The sequence below is a fragment of the Rhinopithecus bieti genome, unplaced genomic scaffold (genome assembly GCF_001698545.2).
Source record: "Rhinopithecus bieti isolate Rb0 unplaced genomic scaffold, ASM169854v2 scaffold_13207, whole genome shotgun sequence".
NCBI classification, from domain to species: Eukaryota; Metazoa; Chordata; class Mammalia; order Primates; family Cercopithecidae; genus Rhinopithecus; species Rhinopithecus bieti.
In genome coordinates, this window is record NW_016807866.1 from 4,272,447 (window position 1) to 4,293,232 (window position 20,786).

At 41.5% G+C, this 20,786-nt stretch overlaps 1 protein-coding gene across 6 annotated transcripts in view; it reads right to left on the bottom strand.

Moving 5' to 3' along the window:
• RUNX1 (RUNX family transcription factor 1) overlaps positions 1 to 20,786 on the bottom strand; it is a 276,912-nt gene that overhangs the window by 111,579 nt on the left and 144,547 nt on the right. For 4 of the 6 annotated variants that reach the window (XM_017883950.1, XM_017883943.1, XM_017883945.1 and 1 more), the window contains one exon: positions 2,797 to 2,835. The exons of the other annotated variants lie outside the window; for them this stretch is intronic. In XM_017883950.1, coding sequence (XP_017739439.1) covers positions 2,797 to 2,835 — 39 coding nt within the window. The remainder of the gene's footprint in view (positions 1 to 2,796; positions 2,836 to 20,786) is intronic. 6 annotated transcript variants of the gene reach the window in all.

Genomic DNA, 20,786 nt, shown 5'->3' on the forward strand with positions numbered 1-20,786 from the left:
GNNGGAGGGGGCCGAGGCTGGCTGGCCTGGAAGCCTTTCACTGGCGGGCCAGGACTTCGCGGAGCTGTCGGGACGCGCTGCGGGCCCGGGCGGTCGCCAGGGGGCAGCAGCCGCCCTCGCTGGACGCCGCGCGCAGCCCCGGGTGCGCCCGGAACGCCCCCGACGGCGCGGGGCTCTGCGGCCCCCTTCGTGGCCTTCAGGTCGCCCGGGAAAAACTGGAGTTCGAGGAGAAAAGATAGGAAGCCGCCACCAGAGCCCACTTGAGCTGGAGCGGCCAGGGCGCGTCTCCGAGATTCCAATCTGGAGTCGCAGCCGGCCGGGCTGGGGACGCTCGGACCGGGACTCCCCGCTGTGCAGCCCGGTCGGGGGTCTCTTCCCGAAGTCCCTGTGCTTGGGGCCCGCCTCTGCCCGTTCTTGGGTGTCTGTGCTCCAGGAGCCCGGGCTTCCGGGACTAAGGCGGGCGGCCCGCGGCCTCCACCCCTCCGGCCTCCGCTCCCCCTGCTCACTGCCAGCACCCGAGTGCAGTTTTGTTTCAATGGACCTGGGGTCTCGGAAAGAAAACTTAGTATGTTTTTCTTTTAAAATGATTTTTTAAGTCTAATTACAGTTGTAAAATCCCCCAGACGTCCACTTTCTAACTCTGTCCCTGAGCAGAGTGCATCGCGCCCGCCCGCCCGCCCGCCCGCAGGGGCCGCAGCGCCTTTGCCTGCGGGTTCGGACGCGGCCCGCTCCAGAGTCAAGTTGTGGGCAAGGGAAATCTTTTCGCCTGCTCTCCAATGCCTTTCTCCGAGATCCTACCCAGCGCTCCTGGGGCCACCCCCAAGTGCATCCCCCGGGACCCTCGAGATGCGGGAGGGAACATGAGGGTGTAGCGGCTCCAAAAGTAGGCTTTGACTCCAGGGGAAATAATAGACTTGGGTGATTTACCCCTCGGAGAGGTCCAGGGAGGCTCCTCTGGGTCTCGGGCCACTTGCCTAAAACCGTGAACCCTGCGAGGGGGCTGCGAGTCGGACTGGGGCTGCAGTCTCCCAGGAGGGAGTCAAGTTCCCTTATCGAGGAAGGAAAGTTGGTCCCAGCCTTGCATGCACCGAGTTTAGCCCTCAGAGGCAGCGTTGTGGGAGCTGCTCAGCTAGGAGTTTCAACCGATAAATCCCGAGTTTGAAGCCCGACAAAATGCTGATAGCAATCAAAGCTTTTGCTGCTTGACTCGATGGGATCGCGGGGTATTTGGGTTTCCCGGGAGCGGCGCAGGCTGTAACTGCGCAGCGCGGTGCGCTCTTGAAAACAAGAAACAGACCAACCTCGGCCCCTCCTTACTGAGGATCTAAGATGAATGGAAAGAGGCACTGGCTGGGGGGACAGGGAACCCCTTAGTCTGCCGGGCATTTTACGGAGCCTGCACTCTCAAGGACAGCCATAGCGTGTACGAAGTGAGGAAATTCCTTTCCACCCAGAGCGCTCATTTTAGCGACAATATAGAATTCCCCTTCCTTTGCCTGTCTAAGGGAGAAAGGAAAGGAAACATTACCAGGTTCATTGCCAGTGTTTCCCTGGAGTAATGCTAGAATTTACCTTTGTCATAAGGCAAAATTTTTAAAAAATACAACGAAGCGATACGTTGGGCGGATGCTACGTGACAGATTTTTCCAAATTTTGTTGCGGGGAGAGGGAGGGAGGAGAATTAAAAAACGTTCACAACAGGAATGAAATGTAAGTTTCCGCAGTGGATTTTAAAAGTAGTACTTGGTTAGTTGGAAGAGAAATAATTTAATTGGAAAACAGTAACAGTTCATTGACGTTTTTCTTCTACAACTTTAGGTAAATAACTATAGGTGGTCTCAGAAGATAACTAAATATTTTACACTTTTGCTCTTACAAAAGCCTCCCCAAAATATGCATAAAGATGGGATTAGAATCTCAACAATTCTCTTAAAATTATCCTTTGCGAGCAATATATTTCCAAAATTACATTTGTAAAAATATCATACGTCTAAAAGAATTATTTCTATTTTAAATGACCATTTACATTTAAAAAAACAGAATGTATCTTGCTATGGTTTGGAACCAAATAGCTGCAGATTGTATTGATGTCACAGGGATGGAAAACAATTTGGATAAGGAGTAACATGTATGTACAAATCACCTGCCATACACACTATCAGTTTTGAACATTGAAATTTAAACATTTTTTTCTTCTGAAGTGGCTTTGAGATTACTTCACTTTTCAAATCTAATTACTACGGGAGGGGGGAGAGCCCTTCGTTCTTCCATTACATGCTTCCTCCATCTGAATGTTTCTGTGGGATGCTATGGTTCATGTGTGATTATTTCACTTTCACTTCATAAATCCATTGTGTACCTCACAAGTAGCAAGCTGAGGACATTGTAAAATTAATCTTTTTAAAATTTAGGAATGCTTAGTAAACATTTTACTGTCATGAACATTTTGCATTACCACTGCTATAACACAGGTAATAAACTGGGCTGTAAGAGAAGCCACGCTCTATTTTGTTTTTAGAGACTGGTATAGAGACATTTAATAGCAGCAGAATGCACCTATGGTAAACGCTGTAGAACTGAGGGTATCATTTAAGCTTTCATTGAAATATTTTATATGGTATAACATTTACAATATGGAGAACTGCTTTTAAGTATATTGGAATCAGCAAAAACAGCCGTAATTATTTGGTTAAATTATATCACAAGTTATACATAGAGATACATAGATATAAAATCATATACACATATATGAAGGTGCTTATTTTATTTAGAAATATAACTTGGAATGTAACATACCGTGAACGTCTCTAGGAGGATTCATTCCAAGTATGCATTCTGAAATAACAAAGTAGGAAAATAAAAATAATGCAAATTTTAAAATTAACTCTCCCCTGACTTTTTTTTTTTTTTTTTTTTTTTTTTTTTTTTTTTTTTTTTTTTTTGGCTAGCTCATTTCTTCTCACACTTTTAGCACTGGAGATTTTATAGCTTTGACACAAACATGACTTAAAATAATAAATCACCAAATAAGAAATAAACTGTTCCTTATGCACGTGGTTTTAGGTACCTTCAACCAATGTTCTCCTTCGCTAGCTAATACTGCATATCTGTTGTAGAATCACCTCTTTTAAGCTCTGTGTGTGATTAAAATGTGATTTGTTTAATGAAGATTTAAAATATATTTGGAAGGTGTAGGAACATTAGAATTCAAGGTAAAATTAAAACCAAACCCTAACTTAATGCAAAAACATGTACGATCATTTACTTCCAATGATAGGACATTTTAGAAACATTTTCCCCTGCTTACTCTCCTTCCCGTTTCTCTGCTAGGCAGGCAAATTATTTGCATCGAAACCTCTCACAAGTTCTAATAGATTATATCAATTACTATTAGAAATAATTGTTATATGATAATTCCCAAATATGGATCACTTTATACATTTACAACTATAGGGAAACCCATTAAGCTAAGTCACATGAAGCTCTTTTTCCTTCCTTTGAATATCTACATATAATGTTGTGAATCTGAAATTACTCTATCAGCCTTGTGTATTGATAACAGCACTGAGTCACGAAGAGGAAATACTGTTCTTCAAAGACAGGATTTGAGCATTTCAAATGCTGCAGACCTAAAGCTTTTAACTCCATGCCACAATATTTAGTATGCTGTGTGTGTGTGTGTGTGTGTGTGTTTAACTTTTAAATTAAGAAAGGAGAGAATTACTTCAGATTTCTACATGCTGTTTAAATAGGCAGGAAAACAAGATTTGCAGCTTCTTTGGTCTTATATTTTTGCCAAAGTTAAAGGAACAACTAAAATAAGAGGTTCTGAAGGACTGGTCTATGATGAAATATGAAAGGAATTAAATATGTATAGTCTCAAAGGAGCATCCAAAAAAAAAAAAAAAAAACCGAGATTGTGGTTTACAAGTAGATAAAATGACTCCATGAAGAGTTTTGCTTTTAAAGAGCAAGGCAGAGAAATAATCATTTGCACTGATTGTGAATAAGGTAAGAAATAGCAAATGTATCCTTAAGTTATGTCAGCTCAGTTTTAATAGGTGTTGGGGGCAGTGGGGTGGGGGTGTGGAATCCACAACGGTAAGACTGACCAGACAGCACACCCAGCGGAACCCCGCCATCCTGGGAATTCTCTCTTGAGACCCAGAGAAGCTTTTCCGTGTCTGAGTCTAAGAAATTGGAGTAGGAAAGCAAGAAAACACAAGTTCATCTACACGCCTAATAATTCAGCAATTCAGAGGAAAAAGCCAGGATTTTTTAAACCCAAAACAAGGGCAAAATGAGGGGATTTTGAAAACTATGGTAACTTAAAAACTTTATTGTGTATCAGCAGCCTTGAGAACACAGCAAATGTGGTTAAATTGGGGAGGGGGAAGGGGTAGAGGGGTGAGAAACTGCTGCCCAGGTGAAGTAGCACCTGTGGAGGTTTGAAGTGATTTACCCATGAAGCTGGTTAAAGATGCCAGAACCCAAACTGCAAGAGAGGAGAGGTTGTGTGTGTTTATGACAGAGAACAATGAATCTGGTAGCTCATCCTCCAGCCTGCTCGCTCGCGTGCTCTCTCTCTTTCTCTCTTCCCTACATCCCCCATTGAGTGTAATTATATGCCAGGCAATGGGTGAAGTGCTTTTATATACTTTGCCTGATTTAATCCTTATAAGAACATCATTGCTATCCCCATTTTACAGATAAGAAGCCTCACCCTTGGAGAGTTCAGGGCGCTTGCGGAAATTCACATTACTCTTGACCTACACACACACACACACACACACACACACACACACACACACACACACACACACACATTCATATCTACATATAGGACCACATGCATAGTAAGCTATGTTCCTTTTTGATCATGATTATTTATTTTTGTGAGTATCCTTGGTAGAGTTCTAAAAAATTAACTCTGATCTCATCTTTCACTTTTATCCTCCGCTGTCTCAGGGTCTGGATCAGAAAGTATCTTGGAAATTCTTCACCATGCAAACCTCCTATCTTTAGGAGTCAGATTTTAAAGTCATTTCTGTCAACCACAGAGTTTGAGGAGAAAGCCAAGGTCCATTTGGCTGAGAAGCTTTTACATTGATGATAATATAAAATGGTGTTTTAGTCTTTCCCCCACTCCACTAGTTCAAAAGGGCATCTTTAGGACTTTTCTAGATACGAGGTATTTGATTCACTTGCCTTCAGCATTCCTTGAACACTACCTCTGTCCCAGGCAAGGTGCTAGGCTCACTGGTGACAAAGGCCAAACAGATGAGAGAAAAGAAGTGTCATGGCTGCTGGTGGACACATGTCCAGGGTCCCAGGAACTGGTGGGAGGGAATGTAAGAGGAAGAGGGGCCAGCAGCCCCTGGTGGGCTCAGGAAAGGCTTCCTTCCTAGCAGAGGTGATTTTTGACTTGACTTTTGGAGGCTGGGTAGATTTGTAGGTGGTTCAAAGAGCTACAGGAGGGGTTCAGGGAGGTGACGGTGGGGTGGGGAGATGGTGCTCTGGGCTGAATAAGCATCATGAGCAAGGGCGTGAGTTTATGAAACACATCAGTGTGTCATTTCCAGTGTGGTTGGGCATAGGTTTGAGACCAGGTTGGTGCGGTGGGGAGGGAGCGTGGCAGTTCACAAATACATGGACATAGGTAGGTCATTGGAAGCACATGCAACCTGAGGAAATGTGAACTTCAACATGAAGGAAATTGATCTATCAAAGCCAAACTGGGAAATAACAAAATTAATCTATATTTTAGAAAAATAAGTCTGTCAACAACAGCTCGGTGAGTTGGAGGGGGTAGAGATGAGGAGTGGGGAGCTACTGCAGTTGTCAGACAAGGGGTCATGAGGATCTGGATTAAGGTAGAAGCAATTGAGATGAAAGAGGGGTTGAGGTGAGGGAGGGTGAGGAGTCTCCCCCACATCTGTCCATTAATAGTAGTAGAGAAGATCAGAAACAGTGGGTTTGGAGAGAGACATCGTGATGTCTCTCTGAGCTTTGGATGCCCAGAACAGAATAGGAAGTGCTGGTGGGGAAAACAGAAATTCTGGGGAGAGGTTTCATTTAGAAATAATGAGCTGAACATCCTCAGAATATCTATGGTAGTTTCAGATTGTATCTATGGCACAGTCAAACTATCTATGGTAGTTTCAGAGACTGTTTCCAGTGAGAAGAGACCATTCACGGGTTCTGGGATTATCAACATTCCAGGGGTGAGCAAAAGAGGGAGCAATCAAGGAGATGGAGCCAGGAAAAGAAAGAGGAGAGAATAAGGAATAAGAATAAAGGAAAATGCAGCCAGGCGCAGTGGCTCATGCCTGTAATCCCAGCACTTTGGGAGGCCAAGGCAAGTGGATCACCTAAGGTCAGGAGTTCGAGACCAGCCTCACCAACATGGTGAAACCCCATCACTACTAAAAATACAAAAATTAGCCAGACATGGTGGTGGACATCTGTAATCCCAGCTATTCGAGAGGCTGAGGCAGGAGAATCACTAGAACCCGGGAGGTGGAGGTTGCAGTGAGCCAAGATTGCACCGTTGCACTCCAGCCTAGGAGACAGGGTGAGACTCCATCTCAAAATAAATAAATAAATAAAATAAAAAAATTAAGAAAAAGAAAAAAAAAGAATAAAGGAAAACGCTAGGTTTGGAGGAAAGCCATGTCCCAAAGCCCACAAAGGGGCCATGAAAACAAGGACTGAAAATATTCCACTGGATTTGTCTACAGAGAGTGCCATGTAACCTTTGCCAGAAGAGATTCAGTTGAGTGGCAGCAACAGAAATAGAGCAGAGAGTAGAAAGCAAATGGGATGTAGGGAAGGAGAATGAAACATGTTGGAGGAGGGAGAGAAACTGGTGGGGTAGCAGGAGGAGGGAAAGACCAGTGTTGAGAGGTGTATGTGTATGTGTGCATGTGTGTAAGACGGAGGCAACCTGAGAAAATTAGTGTTTGGCATGTGTATTTTACTGAAGATAAAATTCATCAGCTTCCACTTCAACCCAGGTCTTCCTCTTGTTTTCCCCACTGCACCATCATTCTCCCAGTTTCCAGACTTGGATCCATGAATTGATCTTTGCCCTCATTCAGTCTGTTGCCAAGGGCTCGTTTTTTGTTTCTTTGGTTGATAACAATTCAGCCCCCACCTTTCAATTCCTATTGACATCATTCTGGTTCAAGTTCTCATTACCTCTCTGCTGATTTATTACAAAGATCTCCGAGAAAGGGGGTTCCTGCTAATTGTACACAGTACTTCCAGATAAGTCTCCCACACCATAGTTCTGCCAACCATGTTCTCCTGGGCATCTGGAATTCAATGCAAGGTCTTTAGCATAGTCCTGCAGGATTAAGAGCCATCCTTCCTGTCCTCATCTTGGAGGGGGGCAGATTCTTCTGCCTCAGGTGTAATTGCCTCTCAAAGACCAATCACATGTTTCATCATCACCTCTACATCTCCTGTGTGACTTGAATTATAATGTGTTTTGGGTTATAGCTATTTAAATATATTGGGGGGTGGGGCGGGTGACAGGAGGTAGTGGAACGACCCCTTCCTTGGTTTCAGGTTTCTATGTGGAACAACATTCCTTAGTGTAAAACTCTTGACCTCTTTTTACACCCTCATTCCTCTTCCACCATAAAAGATTGAATTATCTGGTTAGTAGTGCTGGAAGCAGAAACCAGTTGTAGAAGGCAGAAGCATAAAATGAACCCCTCAAACTTTCCACCCTAATCCCTGGGGCTGGGAATATGATGAGGGATCATGCTCTGGTTATGTTACATGGAAAAAAGATTTTTTTTGGTATATGTAATTAAGGTTACTAATCAGTTGGCTTTGACTCACGCAACAGAGAGATTTTCCTGGTAGCCCTAATCTAATCACAGGAGACCATTACAAACACAGTGTTTTCTCAGGCTGGGACAGAAGTGAAGTCAGCGTTGTAGCTGGAAGACAGAGCAGGCACTTGCAAGAACTAGAGAGCAGTCTCTAGATGCTGAGGGTGACCCCTGGTTGACAGCCAGCAAGGAAATGAGGGCCACCATGCTACAGCCCCATGGAATTGCATTCTGCCAACCACCTGCATGAGCTTGGAGGTGAATTTCTCCCTAATGCTTTCAAGTAAGGCCTCAGGTTAGCCAACCCCTGGAGTTTTGGCCTTGTGAAGCTCTGAGCAGAGAATCTAGTACAGCACCACCAGATTTGTGACCTGCAGAACTGTGGGCTAAATTTGTTTAAGTTGCTAAGCTTGGCAATTTCCTCGTTTGATAGCAATAAAAAAAAAACAAGTACCCTGGGTATGTTCTTTCCCTTTCCTTACTCTTTTGGGGAGACACTGCTTAGGTATTGGTGAGTGAGTCTCCCTACTTCTGGAACTCAGTGGCAGGAAGTCACATACCTAAGCCATGCTCTCCAAAAGTTCTATCAGTGACAAAGCTGGTATTTTTTATCTCCATCTACTTGACTCCTTTGTCATCTCACTGTTGATTGTGGATCACTGGAGAGCAGGGGTGTTTTTTATGGAGCCTCCTAACAGCGCACTAGATAATTGCCTTAGTCTCTCTAGATTCACTCTCATTCCCACACAAACGCACCAGTGGATTGTGAATACCTTGCCAGTGAGGCTGTGTTTTACTCACCTTTAAATTCCCTAGGCAGTACTGCAGAAAGTAAATGTGTACCTGAGCCCCTGTGAGTCTGGTTAACTACAGATTCTGCCTCAGCAGGTCTGGGAAGAAGCCTGAGATTCTCAGTTTCCCATAAGCTCCCAGTGATGCCACTGCCGCATCTGGTTCAAGGTTTGCACTCAGAGTTGGAGGATCCAGTATCTCAGATAGAACATTTTTTTGTTTGCTTTTTTTTTTTTTTTTTTTTTGGAGACAGAGTCTCGCTGTCACCCAGGCTGGAGTGCAGTGGCATGATCCCAGCTGAGTAGCTGGGACTACTGGCATATGCCACCATGCCCAGATAATTTTTGTATTTTTTGTAAAGATGGGATTTCACCATGTTGTCCAAGCTGGTCTCAAACTCCTGACCTGAAGTGATCTGCACACCTCGGCCTCATAAAGTGTTGAGATTACAGGTGTAAGCCACCACGCCCAGTGGAGATTGGACTTTTTAAGTTGTTGTTATGGCCTGAATCCCTCCAAAATTTGTATCCCTCCAAAATTCACATTGAAACCCGAATCCTCTATGTGCTGCTATGATTAGGGTCTGTGGGAGGTGATTAGGTTAAGATGAGGTTGTAAGGCTGGGGTCCTCATGATGGGATTAATGCCCTTATAAGAAAACACCAGATTGATCTCTCTCTCTCTGTCTCTCTCTCTCTCTCCCTACCTCCACTGAACCCAATCATGCTGGCACCCTGATCTCAGACTTCCCAACCTCCAGAGCTATGAGGCAATAAATGCCTGCTGTTTAAGGCACCCAGTCTGTGGTATTTTGTTATAGCAGCCTGAGATGACCAAGACAAGTATGGTAATAGAAGTCACCAGTACATCTTCTATCAGGCCTCACAAGGAGCCGCTTTACATACATTAATTATCCCATTTAATTATCGAGCAGTGAGTGGTCCATCATTACTCCCTTCAGTTTACAAATGAGGACACTTAAGATTTAGTAATCGGCCCATTCTAAGCCCATGCAGTTTGCCTGCAGAGTGCCCAGTTGTAGCCAGCAGCTTGCAAGATAGTCAAAACATTATATTACCAGTCAGATTTCTTTATTAGATCCTGACAAGTTGCCTTTAAACCATGAGGACAGGCTGAGTTCAGAGGCTCAAGCTTCTAACTCCAGTGCTTTGGAAGGCCAAGGCTGGATGATTGCTTGAGCGCAGAAGTTTGAGACCAGCCTGGGCAACACAGCAAGACCCCATCTCTACCAAAAACAAACAAAAACTATGCGGACATTCTTTCTTATTCTAGAGCAGCACATCCAATGAGAGTCAGCCGGGCAAGGTGGCTCATGCCTGTAATCCCAGCACTTTGGGAGGCTGAGGTGGGCAGATCACGAGATCAGAAGATCAAGACCATCCAGCTAACACGATGTAACCCCGTCTCTACTAAAAATACAAAAAAATTAGCTGGGCGTGGTGGCAGGCGCCTGTAATCCCAGCTACTCGGGAGGCTGAGGCAGGAGAATGGTGTGAACCGGGGAGGTGGAGGTTGCAGTGAGCCGAGACAGACGCGTGTCATGTGCACTCCCAACCTGGCAATCAGAGCGAGACCTCTATCTCAAAAAAAAAAAAAAAAAAAAAAAGAAATATAATGAGAGTCATATACATAATTTAGAATTTTCTAAGTAGCTAACATTAAAAAAGTAAAGAAATGGCAAAATAAATCATAATATGTTTTATTTAACCATCACCCAAATCTATTGAAAACATTGTTATTCTGAACATGTAATCAACCATGAAAATTATTATGACTATTAGCATTTTCCTTTTTTTTTCTGTAGCTATGTCTTCAAAAAGTCTGTGTGTATTTTACATTTAGCAGCGCATCTCAAATTGACCACATTGTAAATGGTCAATACTGCACATGGGGCTAGTGGCTCCATATTGGACAGTACAGTTTCTACGGCCGGAACCACTCAAAGATGCAATTCACTCCCCCTGGATATGCAATTTTGCTACGACAATAAGGTCTGCTAGTGCTTGAGCAAGCCCTGTTTTTAAACTGCTGTTTAGTGAGGACCATTATAAGTGCAGTGCTTTCTTGACTCATGTTTTCCCTCTGGCTGTCCCCGAAGCGAAGTTCAGAAATTTTTATTAACAGCATCACTTGATTGAGCTCCAAAGGTGGAAAGAACACACATATACAGGCAGCAATAACTGAGTTGCAAAGGGCCTACCTAACCCACTGTCCAACACCACTAATGCATTTTTACAGCCATGGATACAGCCAGCAAGTAATCTCCACAACATTGTTGCATTTCCTCTTACCATTCACGAGCCCATGCATGCCTGCAGCCTATAAAACAGGCTTTGGTTTCCTTGAGCTCTGAAACAATATTACAAAAGCATCTCCTGTCCCTTTCTTTTCCAGCAAAACTAGTTCCCTATGAAACACACCTGATGCATTTTTTTTTTTTTTTTTTTTTTGAGACGGAGTTTCGCTCTGTCGCCCAGGCTGGAGTGCAGTGGCCAGATCTCAGCTCACTGCAAGCTCCGCCTCCCGGGTTTACGCCATTCTCCTGCCTCAGCCTCCCGAGTAGCTGGGACTACAGGTGCCCGCCACCTCGCCCGGCTAGTTTTTTTTTTTTTGTATTTTTTAGTAGAGACAGGGTTTCACCGTGTTAGCCAGGATGGTCTCGATCTCCTGACCTCGTGATCCGCCCGTCTCGGCCTCCCAAAGTGCTGTGATTACAGGCTTGAGCCACCGCGCCCGGCCGCATTTTTAAATATAAGCATTATGGATCAGAAATTGGAGGTTCTATTTTAAATAGGCCATGATTTTACATTTTTCTTTTTTAAACGATACTCATTCTCAAATAGGAATTCCTATAAACAGGTTTATTTTGAAATATGGCGTATACATTTTTCAAAAAACCACTCAATGTTTCAGTCTGCTAGCAATCTACCAGTTAACACACAGTAATAGATCACCTCAGTGAGGCAGCTACTGGTCTAAGCTATGGAATCCATCCTTATCAGAAGAAGTCACCAAGGAGTGCAGAAACCACTGCCCCTACTTTCCTGCATTGGTTCTCAAGGGCTGCTGGGAACCCTCGAAGGTCCAAGCGTCTCTTTTGGGCAAAGATAACAGTTTCTGGCTGGGCACGGTGGCTCACATCTGTAATCCCAGCACTTTGGGACGCAGAAGCGGGCAGATCATGAGGTCAGGAGTTCGAGACCAGCCTGGCCAACATGGTGAAACCCCGTCTCTACTGAAAATACAAAAAGTAGCTGGGCGTGGTGGCGCATGCCTGTAGTCCCAGCTACTCAGAAGGCTAAGGCAGGAGAATTGCTTGAACTTGGAAGGCGGAGGTTGCAGTGAACTGAGATGGCGCCACTGCACTCCAACCTGGGCGACAGAGCCAGATCTGTCTCAAAAATAAATAAATAAATAAATAATAATAAAATAAACAAGATTTACCAGTTTCTATCTGTTAGTCCTATGGGTTGAATACACAGGTTAAGGGGCCGATGTGTGAACCCTGGAAAGGGTGTGGGCCCTTCTCCACATTCTCTTTGGTTCCATCAGCTACAGACAGAGGTATGTTTTAAGAGATACCCTGAGAAGTCATTCTCCACATGAAACCAGTCTTCTCTTTGAGTGATATCCTTCAGCTGAGCATTGTGGGGAAATATCCAAGTGGAGCATCTGAAAATTGTGCTTCAGGGAGGGGAGTTTAGGGACTTGTCCACAGCCTTCAGTTCCCTAATTGGTGAATGTCACACCAATAAGATTTTCTGGTGGATGATAGATGCAGAGTCTATAAAGTTGCTAAGACTTCTAGAGTCTGCTTTCTTTCGTAATCTGCTTTATTTGAAGCATTTTAGTTAGTTAATATATTTAAAGCTATTTCCACCACAATGAATTAGAAACATGACATGATTTTTCTAAGTTGAGTAAAAAAGAAATGAATGAACGTATGAATTAAAAGCAGGGGTCCTGTTCCTCATGTCCCACATGCCATCCCACAGCAAATGCTCCTTCCCAAATGGAATCATTTATTTGGATTTCTTGTGTTTATAATTTACTTTTTCACTAGGAGAATTATGAAATAGGAAAGTATTTTTTCCTTATGCAACTTTTGTGTTAAAAAATAACTGAGTCATTTTAACTGGTTCTTGAAGGGAGGAGGGTAGGGGATTAACTGCAGACCAGCTTGATAAGACGACCCTTAGTGAGCTGGTAGAGCAGTAGGTAGGTCTATGTTAGAACTTAAATGTGGACAATGGTGGGTACAGGACAGGCAAAGGAAATTCCCCCAAGCTGGCTGAAACAGCAAATTTCTACATGGACAACTAATTCTTGGATACTTGGAGTGAAGACATTAATATATATTATAAAGACATAAATACATATATATTCTACATAAAGATATATATGAGTGACTTTTTTACACACACACACACACACACACACACACACACATTATCTTCAAATTATAGCTAGGTAATCATTCACTCAGATTCCAAATTCCAAATTTGACTTTTAGAGTTATTGATGATTGGATTCATTCAGGCAATTAACATGAACCCCAATATATTTGAGTGCAGGAGTACTCACTATCTCATAAGGTAGAGGAACCTATAGGAAGTTTGTCACTAGCCATGCGAGCAAGGTAGTTATTTACCTTGTCCCAGCCTCAGCCTCTTCATCCACAAAACAAGAGGCTTGGACAAGGTGGGCTTTCCAGCTCCAGGAACATTTATGCAAATGCCAGTTGGAATTGTGGGAAATCGGCCTGGGTCTGGTGCTTACCCACATCAGCATATGGCTAGAGTGAACTTGGGTTTCAAGTGGGAAGGGGCCAGAAAGGAAAAAGAGGACCCAGAATCAACCAGAGATAGGACATTTTAAGGACTTTCCCATTTCACATAGGGTTTCTCTAATTTCACGTAAGTATTGCCTATTTTAAAAAGCAGATTCAAGGAGATATGATTTAAAACAAGTATACGCATAAAAATAACTCTTGAGATTCTGCATCTTCTAGAAAATCAGAGACACATCGCTATCGTATTCTATAATTTACATGGTGATTGAGAATAGACACAGTTACTCAGTATTATCCAAAATAATTTATTATTACAATCATTAAAAATATGAAAATTCAGCTCTTTCATTAATTCCGTCTACTTCATCCCCACCAAATTAGTGAATTTCACTATGTATGATATTACAAAATAATAGTTTAAAAAATAATACGGATGTACAACATAGTTGAATTCCTATGCAATAAACAGATAAGGTTCATTATTATTATTATTACAACTGTTACTACCTCAAGTTTGTGACTTTTTTACTAAAATAAAAATTTTCCTATTTATGATCCTATATAGATTATAGAGAAATTTCCCATAAACATAGCAGAATTACTTAGAAGGGGAATATAGAAGCTTTAGTTAAATTTTGGTTGCCAAATCGCCTATTTGTTTTGGGACATAGAAAGTCTACTCAAGAATCCAGAGTAAGACCTTGATCTTCCTCTTGATCTTAGTCTACTTACAAGGTCTTGATCTGTGAAGGAATTGCTGAGATATCTACATTTGTCAATTAAATAATAAATTGCCAAATATTAGCCTTAGAGTATTCTATAGGACTTGGATAAGATGGCAAATACTTTCATATTAATCCTGCTATCTTCGAATTTGGAAAACAGACTTTTACATGAAATAGTTGGCTAAGACTATCACTATCCTGCTTTCTTGTGGGGTCATGAAATTGCCATAGTCTACAAAAACTTTAAAATTTCATATAGTCTGAAATATAAAATAGCTGGAAAAAGCAATAGTAGAAGTAATAATCCTATTCTCTAATTACATAATTACATTTTCTAAATTTCATGAAACTGCTAAGATCTGTATTGTAATGGTTACGTATTTTCAGGTTACATTATTAATATTATACAACTGATATTCAATAAATGATACCATTTTTATGGATAATACACTGATATGGAATAGTAAACATTTTTTTGGAGACTTCTCATAAAACATCACTTATCTCAAACAATAGTTAAGTGAGATTTAAACTATTTTATATGATTGTTTTGGACTTGCTTAGAAAATACTACCATTTAAATCTATTTTCTAAAATGTAAGGCAAATTTTGCTAGAATTTTTGAATTAAAAACTGGTACTATTTCTGTAGAGTTCTCTTTTTGAAAGGTATAGAGAAAGAGTGGAAAGATTTTTTAATAAAAATAAACTAAAACATCTGAAAATAGATATGACTTGATAGCTAATTTTAATTTATATTTATATGTGCAATGAAAGCTATATTCAGAGATCATCCAAAAGTATTAGAAACATACAAACAACACTGAAAAATATTATCACATATTTTTACAGAGTAGGTTGTTTTGAAAACAGCCAGAGCAAAGAAACAGATGATCACCAAAATATTACCACAAATGAGCCAAGAAATAAATTATAGGTCATTTCTAGTTGACCACTGGCCAATTAGTACACTAATCTTAAGTGACTATATAGCACACTCCCATTTTTTTCTTTTCTAGTTATCTTAATAATTCAAATGTGCCAGGCGCGGTGGCTCAAGCCTGTAATCCCAGCACTCTGGGAGGCCAAGGTGGGCAGATCACGAGGTGAGGAGATCGAGACCATCCTGTAAATGGTGAAACCCCGTCTCTACTAAAAATACAAAAAATTAGCCGAGCGTGGTGGCAGGTGCCTGTAGCCCCAGCTACTCGGGAGGCTGAGGCGGGAGAACGGCGTGAACCTGAGAAGCGGAGGTTGCGGTGAGCCGAGATCGCGCCCCTGCACTCCAACCTGGGCGACAGAGCAAGACTCCATCTCAAAAAAAAAAAAAAAAAAAAAAAAAAATTCAAATGCATGTGAAGATACCCATTTTGAGGAGAATTTAAAATGTATTATTGATTGATACAGCACTTTTAGGTAAGTTCTCAAGGGGGCCTGCAGCAAATATTTATATAAATGTGGGCTTTAAGATGTTTTCGAAAACATTCTGTTTTAGGAAGTTCTGTAACTGACAACTTCTCGATTTAGGAAGCATGTCAGGTTTTAGAGAAAATATTCTAGATGAAGTCTTTTCCTTAATGCAGAAGCAGTAAAGTTTCTAAAATAGAAATCATTTTGTTTAGCCTTCTCTTTAACCAAAGACACCAAATAATGAAGTGGACTTCTGAGGAGGAAAGAAGAAAAGTTTACCAAATATGCCAGTGGGGGCTCCACTTTTAGTCTGCAAACCTCCACACCTGGGAGCTGAGCTGTCAAATGGAGTCAGGTCCTGATTGAGCTGAATGATGGACACCCAGTGCCCAGACATGGTGCACAGTGAACTCACTCTAGGAGACCTGCACGCCCCCTTCTCCCGATCCACCCACTGCTCTGGAGGTCATTATTTAACACCGGCAAATTGAACGATGACATGAAATGAAGTGCAAGATGCTGATATTTCTTCCCCCTCACTAATCACGCTCACAAGAGAATTCATTTCTTTTCTTTTTGCCTCAGGCATATCCAGGCTAGCAATTTTCATTTTGCTACCGAAATGATTTCCCCACCCCCCACCTTTCCCAATTAGAGTGGAAATGGATTAAGACTTCAGGTTAACCCCTCTGTTACTGGGAATGAGAAGGAAATAAAGTTATATGTAAGTTTTATTTTCACCGTTGTGTATGATATTGTTTTCTGATCATGGTAAACATAGATTTAATTAATCACACTCTCCCCGAAAGACATTCCTTTAGTGAAGACATGATACTGCATTGAAGTAAAGCAGCAAGAGAAAAACTTCTTTAGCCAGTATGTTATTCTGTTAACTTGTCATCTTTAAAGTGTTCTAGAATTCTTATGAGTCAAACTAGGAAATCTGGATAAAAAGTAGGAAGTTATATAGCAGCATAAAAGCACATTGGTTCTTCAATTATAGAGAATGGATACAACAAAAGTTAATACTTCCTTGGCTTTTACTAAACTTGAAATATCTGGTTCTAAAAAATTTAAGTGTGAATAAACATCTAGAAAATGCTGGATCATCTGAAACTTATCAAGTAGCTTTTCCCCCTACAGAACCTAAACATAAAAACTTCTCTAGAAAAAAAATCCTCTCTTCACTGATCTTTAAAATTTTTAAATGTTGAAGCCCTGAGTTGTATACCTCACATAACTCCTCTGTAGCAACCTATAAAACAAGAATCCTCTCTCCTGGCGGTCTGTTTATTTTGCTGTGAACAAAAGAGAAGGAGATTCAGTATTTCTGAAAATAACCTGAATTCCCCTTTGAGACAAAGTTTTAGATTTTCTAAAGTAAATATGATACTTTTCTATTTTTTAAACTAATATGTAAGTGTATATACTATTGGCTTTGTTGGTCAAGAAAACAGTTTATCATACCAGGAAGAGACTGGATAGCAGAACAGCAGCCTATGAATGCATTAGATTTCGGTTATGCTTGGTTTTGACAGGTTTGGGTTTTTTTTTTTGTTTTTTTTTTTTTTTTGAGACGGAGTCTCGCTCTGTTGCCCAGGCTGGTGGAGTGCAGTGGTGCGATCTTGGCTCACTGCAAGCTCTGCCTCCTGGGTTCACGCCATTCTCCTGCCTCAGCCTCCCGAGTACAGGCGCCCGCCACCACGCCCAGCTAATTTTTTGTATTTTCAGTAGAGACGGTTTCACTGTGTTAGCCAGATGGTCTCGATCTCCTGACCTCGTGATCCACCCACCTCGGCCTCCCAAAGGATTGGGATTACAGGCGTGAGCCACTGCGCCCAGCCTATTTGGGGGTTTAAGAAAACATGAAACTGGGTTGGTTTGTCACTAGACATCCATGAAGTGTTGCTAGCCCATGAGGACAGAGAAAGCTGTGGAATTGATTCCTCAAAATCAAAAGCCTTATTTATGCTGATAGGGCTATAAGAACTGAGCAAATTTTAGTGGACAAATAGTAGAGGTCCTTAACATTTACTGAGCTATTCTGAGCTTCAGACATTGTGGCAAGGGCTTTCCGTGCATTATCTCATTTAATCCTTTTGCTAATACTATTAAGTGAGGAACCATTATCCCCGAAGGCTTAAAGAGGTTAGACAACTTGCCCAAGGCCACATAGAGATGGAGCAGTGAAAGTGAGAATTTGACCCAGTCAGTGCACAGAGTAGACAATCTTTGAATTACATGCAATTAAATAAAAAAAAAAAAAGGCTGTTCTTCATAGTTCTCATTGAATAAGTTTCATAGACAATGACTTCCCTAAAGGACTCCTTTTGCTTCTGAAGGGCAGCCCAGTTAAACGGGATTTGCAAACAGACCCACTCGGGAGTGTAGTACAAGGAAAGGAACTGCTTTAGAAACACAGAACCCAGATAGAAAGATAAATATTTCAATGCCTTTCCAGAATAGTACTTAAGGAGCAGAGCCCATCTCAGTTTGGGTTTGAGCCCATGCCCTTATGGTTTAAATATAAAATGCATTAAAGCTCTTTATTTAGAGAGTCACATGCCCTCTTGTGGGAGCAGCCCTAATTCTCCCTCTGACTTTAGCGAATGTACAATGCAAATAGGTGTTTTGATATTGTCATTAGTGTTCATTATTTATGAGGACTTGATCATGTATTCAAAGCCAGCCAGGAGGGTCATGTGCCCCCTTCAGTGAAAACCTTGACTCTAAGGACAGCACTTTCCTGGTATACAGCCTTCAGGAGCTCTTGAGAGCAAGAAAACCTAAACAGGAGAATCCCACTTAGCATTTGCCCACAGGTAAGGAGCACAGAGAAGTAGACCTAGACTTCTAATTTAGCAAAAAGAAGTATGTTGCCATGTGAAGAGTTTCTAAACGATGACTTCTAAACCATAGGTTGTGACCCATAGATTGGTCGTTAATAATAATAATAACAAAATAAAGGCAAGAAGAAGAAATAGAACAGAATAACTGGAAAATAGAGTGCTTCATTGGTAGTAAGGGTGAATACTGCTTCCTGAAGCTCTTTTTTTGATTGACGTATCTCCCCTGAGCCCTGGCATACAACTTACTTCTTACTGTTTCTTGCTGTTCAAAACGTTTGCAAGCCTCTAGCCTAAAATGTCTTATTTTCTCAGTACTCAATTTGTTACTTGACTTGGTGTTTGGCTCCCTGTGACTCTCTGAAGTTCTCTTGACCTTTCTGTGCCTCTGCTTCCTCCTTTGCCAAGTCTAAAATCATGCCATTTAAAAGTTATCAAGAAAACCAAATTAAATCATAGCTGCTGAAGTGCCTTGTCAAGCTAAACACAGTCATCAAAGGTGAAGGATTATTATGAAATAAAACAGAGTGAAGCTGGTTTGAAGGCCATCCTTCTGTGAAACAGCATTGGGTCATTTTGTTTAGAGGTGAAAAGATTCTTAGCAAACATTTTGTAAAATCCATTTAGTTTACAGAGGGAAAAGGAGGCTCTGAAAAGTGAGTGACTTTTCTAAACTCCCGAAACAGTGGCTGATCTGGGACCCCCTGACCTGTGAATTAGTGGTCCACCCCCATGCCCTGCCACTCCTCCAACAGCCGTTTCGCTGCTTCTTTAAAAAAGGGAGGGTCTTGTGAAATTTTATTTACAGAAAATTTACAACTCATGCAAAGCAAAATGGATTTCTTCCCTTTCAAAGTGGTTTCCTGATTGCAATCACATAAATTAAACTCCAGCCCTAAGAAAGTCATTCGGATAGAATAATGATACATCTTCAAGAAGAGATACAGATACATAAATTAAACTCCAGCCCTAAGAATAATGATACATCTTCAAGAAGAGATACAGATGATTCTTTGAAATTCTCAAGAAATGATGTGATAAGATGCAAAAGGTTAAATATTATTAATCTTCTTCCTGAAGTGTCAATCAGGAAGGTATTTTTAAATTGTATTGGAAAGGAAGAAGAGACAATGTTTCTTCCTATTAATGACCTGAACTGAAAGTAAGGGAAGAACTAAAAAATGTGCAAAATGTCCTGGGGGAAAAAAAGTAGTGTAAAACATAGTCTTGGATGATACAGCAAGGTCGTTGCTCAATGTTATGTTGTAACACTATTTTAACTGTCACCAAGGGCTGGGATAGCAAATATTGCATCAACTCTGCAAGGTGTTTCCTGGGTTTTGTGGACAGGGGGGTCGGGGGAGGTGCAATCTCCATTCTTGTGAAGGCCAGATAAAGACTTCTGCTCCAAGCCACTATCTTTTTGTGCTGAAGCTGTAGATAACACAGTTTCACACCCTGCTGCCCAAGTCCTGCTTTCCCAATTTGTAGGTCTTTATTGCTAAAGTCTTTTGTGTTTGTTTTATCAGACACATTTTATCATCCTTCTCCAAACACCCTTTGTCAAAGTCAGCCTTTGAACTTCTTTTGCATATACATAGAATGGGACCAATGATTCAGGATATGTAACAGGCTTATCTTATAATTCTAAAGAAAGAGGAACAGAGCCATTGACCTTTCTTCTATAATATATTTTCTTGGGGCTGGTTGTGTGTGTGTGTGTGTGTGTTAGGGGTAAGATGTACAATCTCTTTACCTTTAGAAAATAATGCATAGATTGTCCTATACCAATATTTTATGCCTTTTAGTTTTGCACAAATTAAGCCTGAATCTTAAGGTTCAACTTGTCTTGGATTGTGCTAAAGGCCGCATTGCAGGTAGGGCTAATTTCGGGGTCTAATCCATGTGGCTCCCCGTGCTCCTGACAGTACACCAGGACAACTTTGTGGTCCCTTCTGTGTGCAGTCCCCATGCTCCTGACAGTACACCCGACCCTAAGACTCTTGCTTTGCTTGCCTTTAATATGGAACTGAGTATCAAACCTTGCTTGAGGAATTAATGCTTGCTCATATCACTTACATCTTTTAAACGTGGAAAACAGAATCCATTTGGAGCACATCAGATAGGTTTATTGCTTTGTCCCTCCCTTGCCATTTTTTGCATGTCTCACATCAGACCCAACTCTGCAACTGTGAAAATATAGGATGGGATAGATGAAGAAGGTGGTACTCCTTCCTTCTGTGGGCACACAGGCAATTTCTCAATGTAGCTCACATGTGGCTACAAACACAGAGTATCACTTTCTTATAGAGACCAGGTCACTGTTCCTTAAAGCAAAAAAAAAAAAAAAAAAAAAA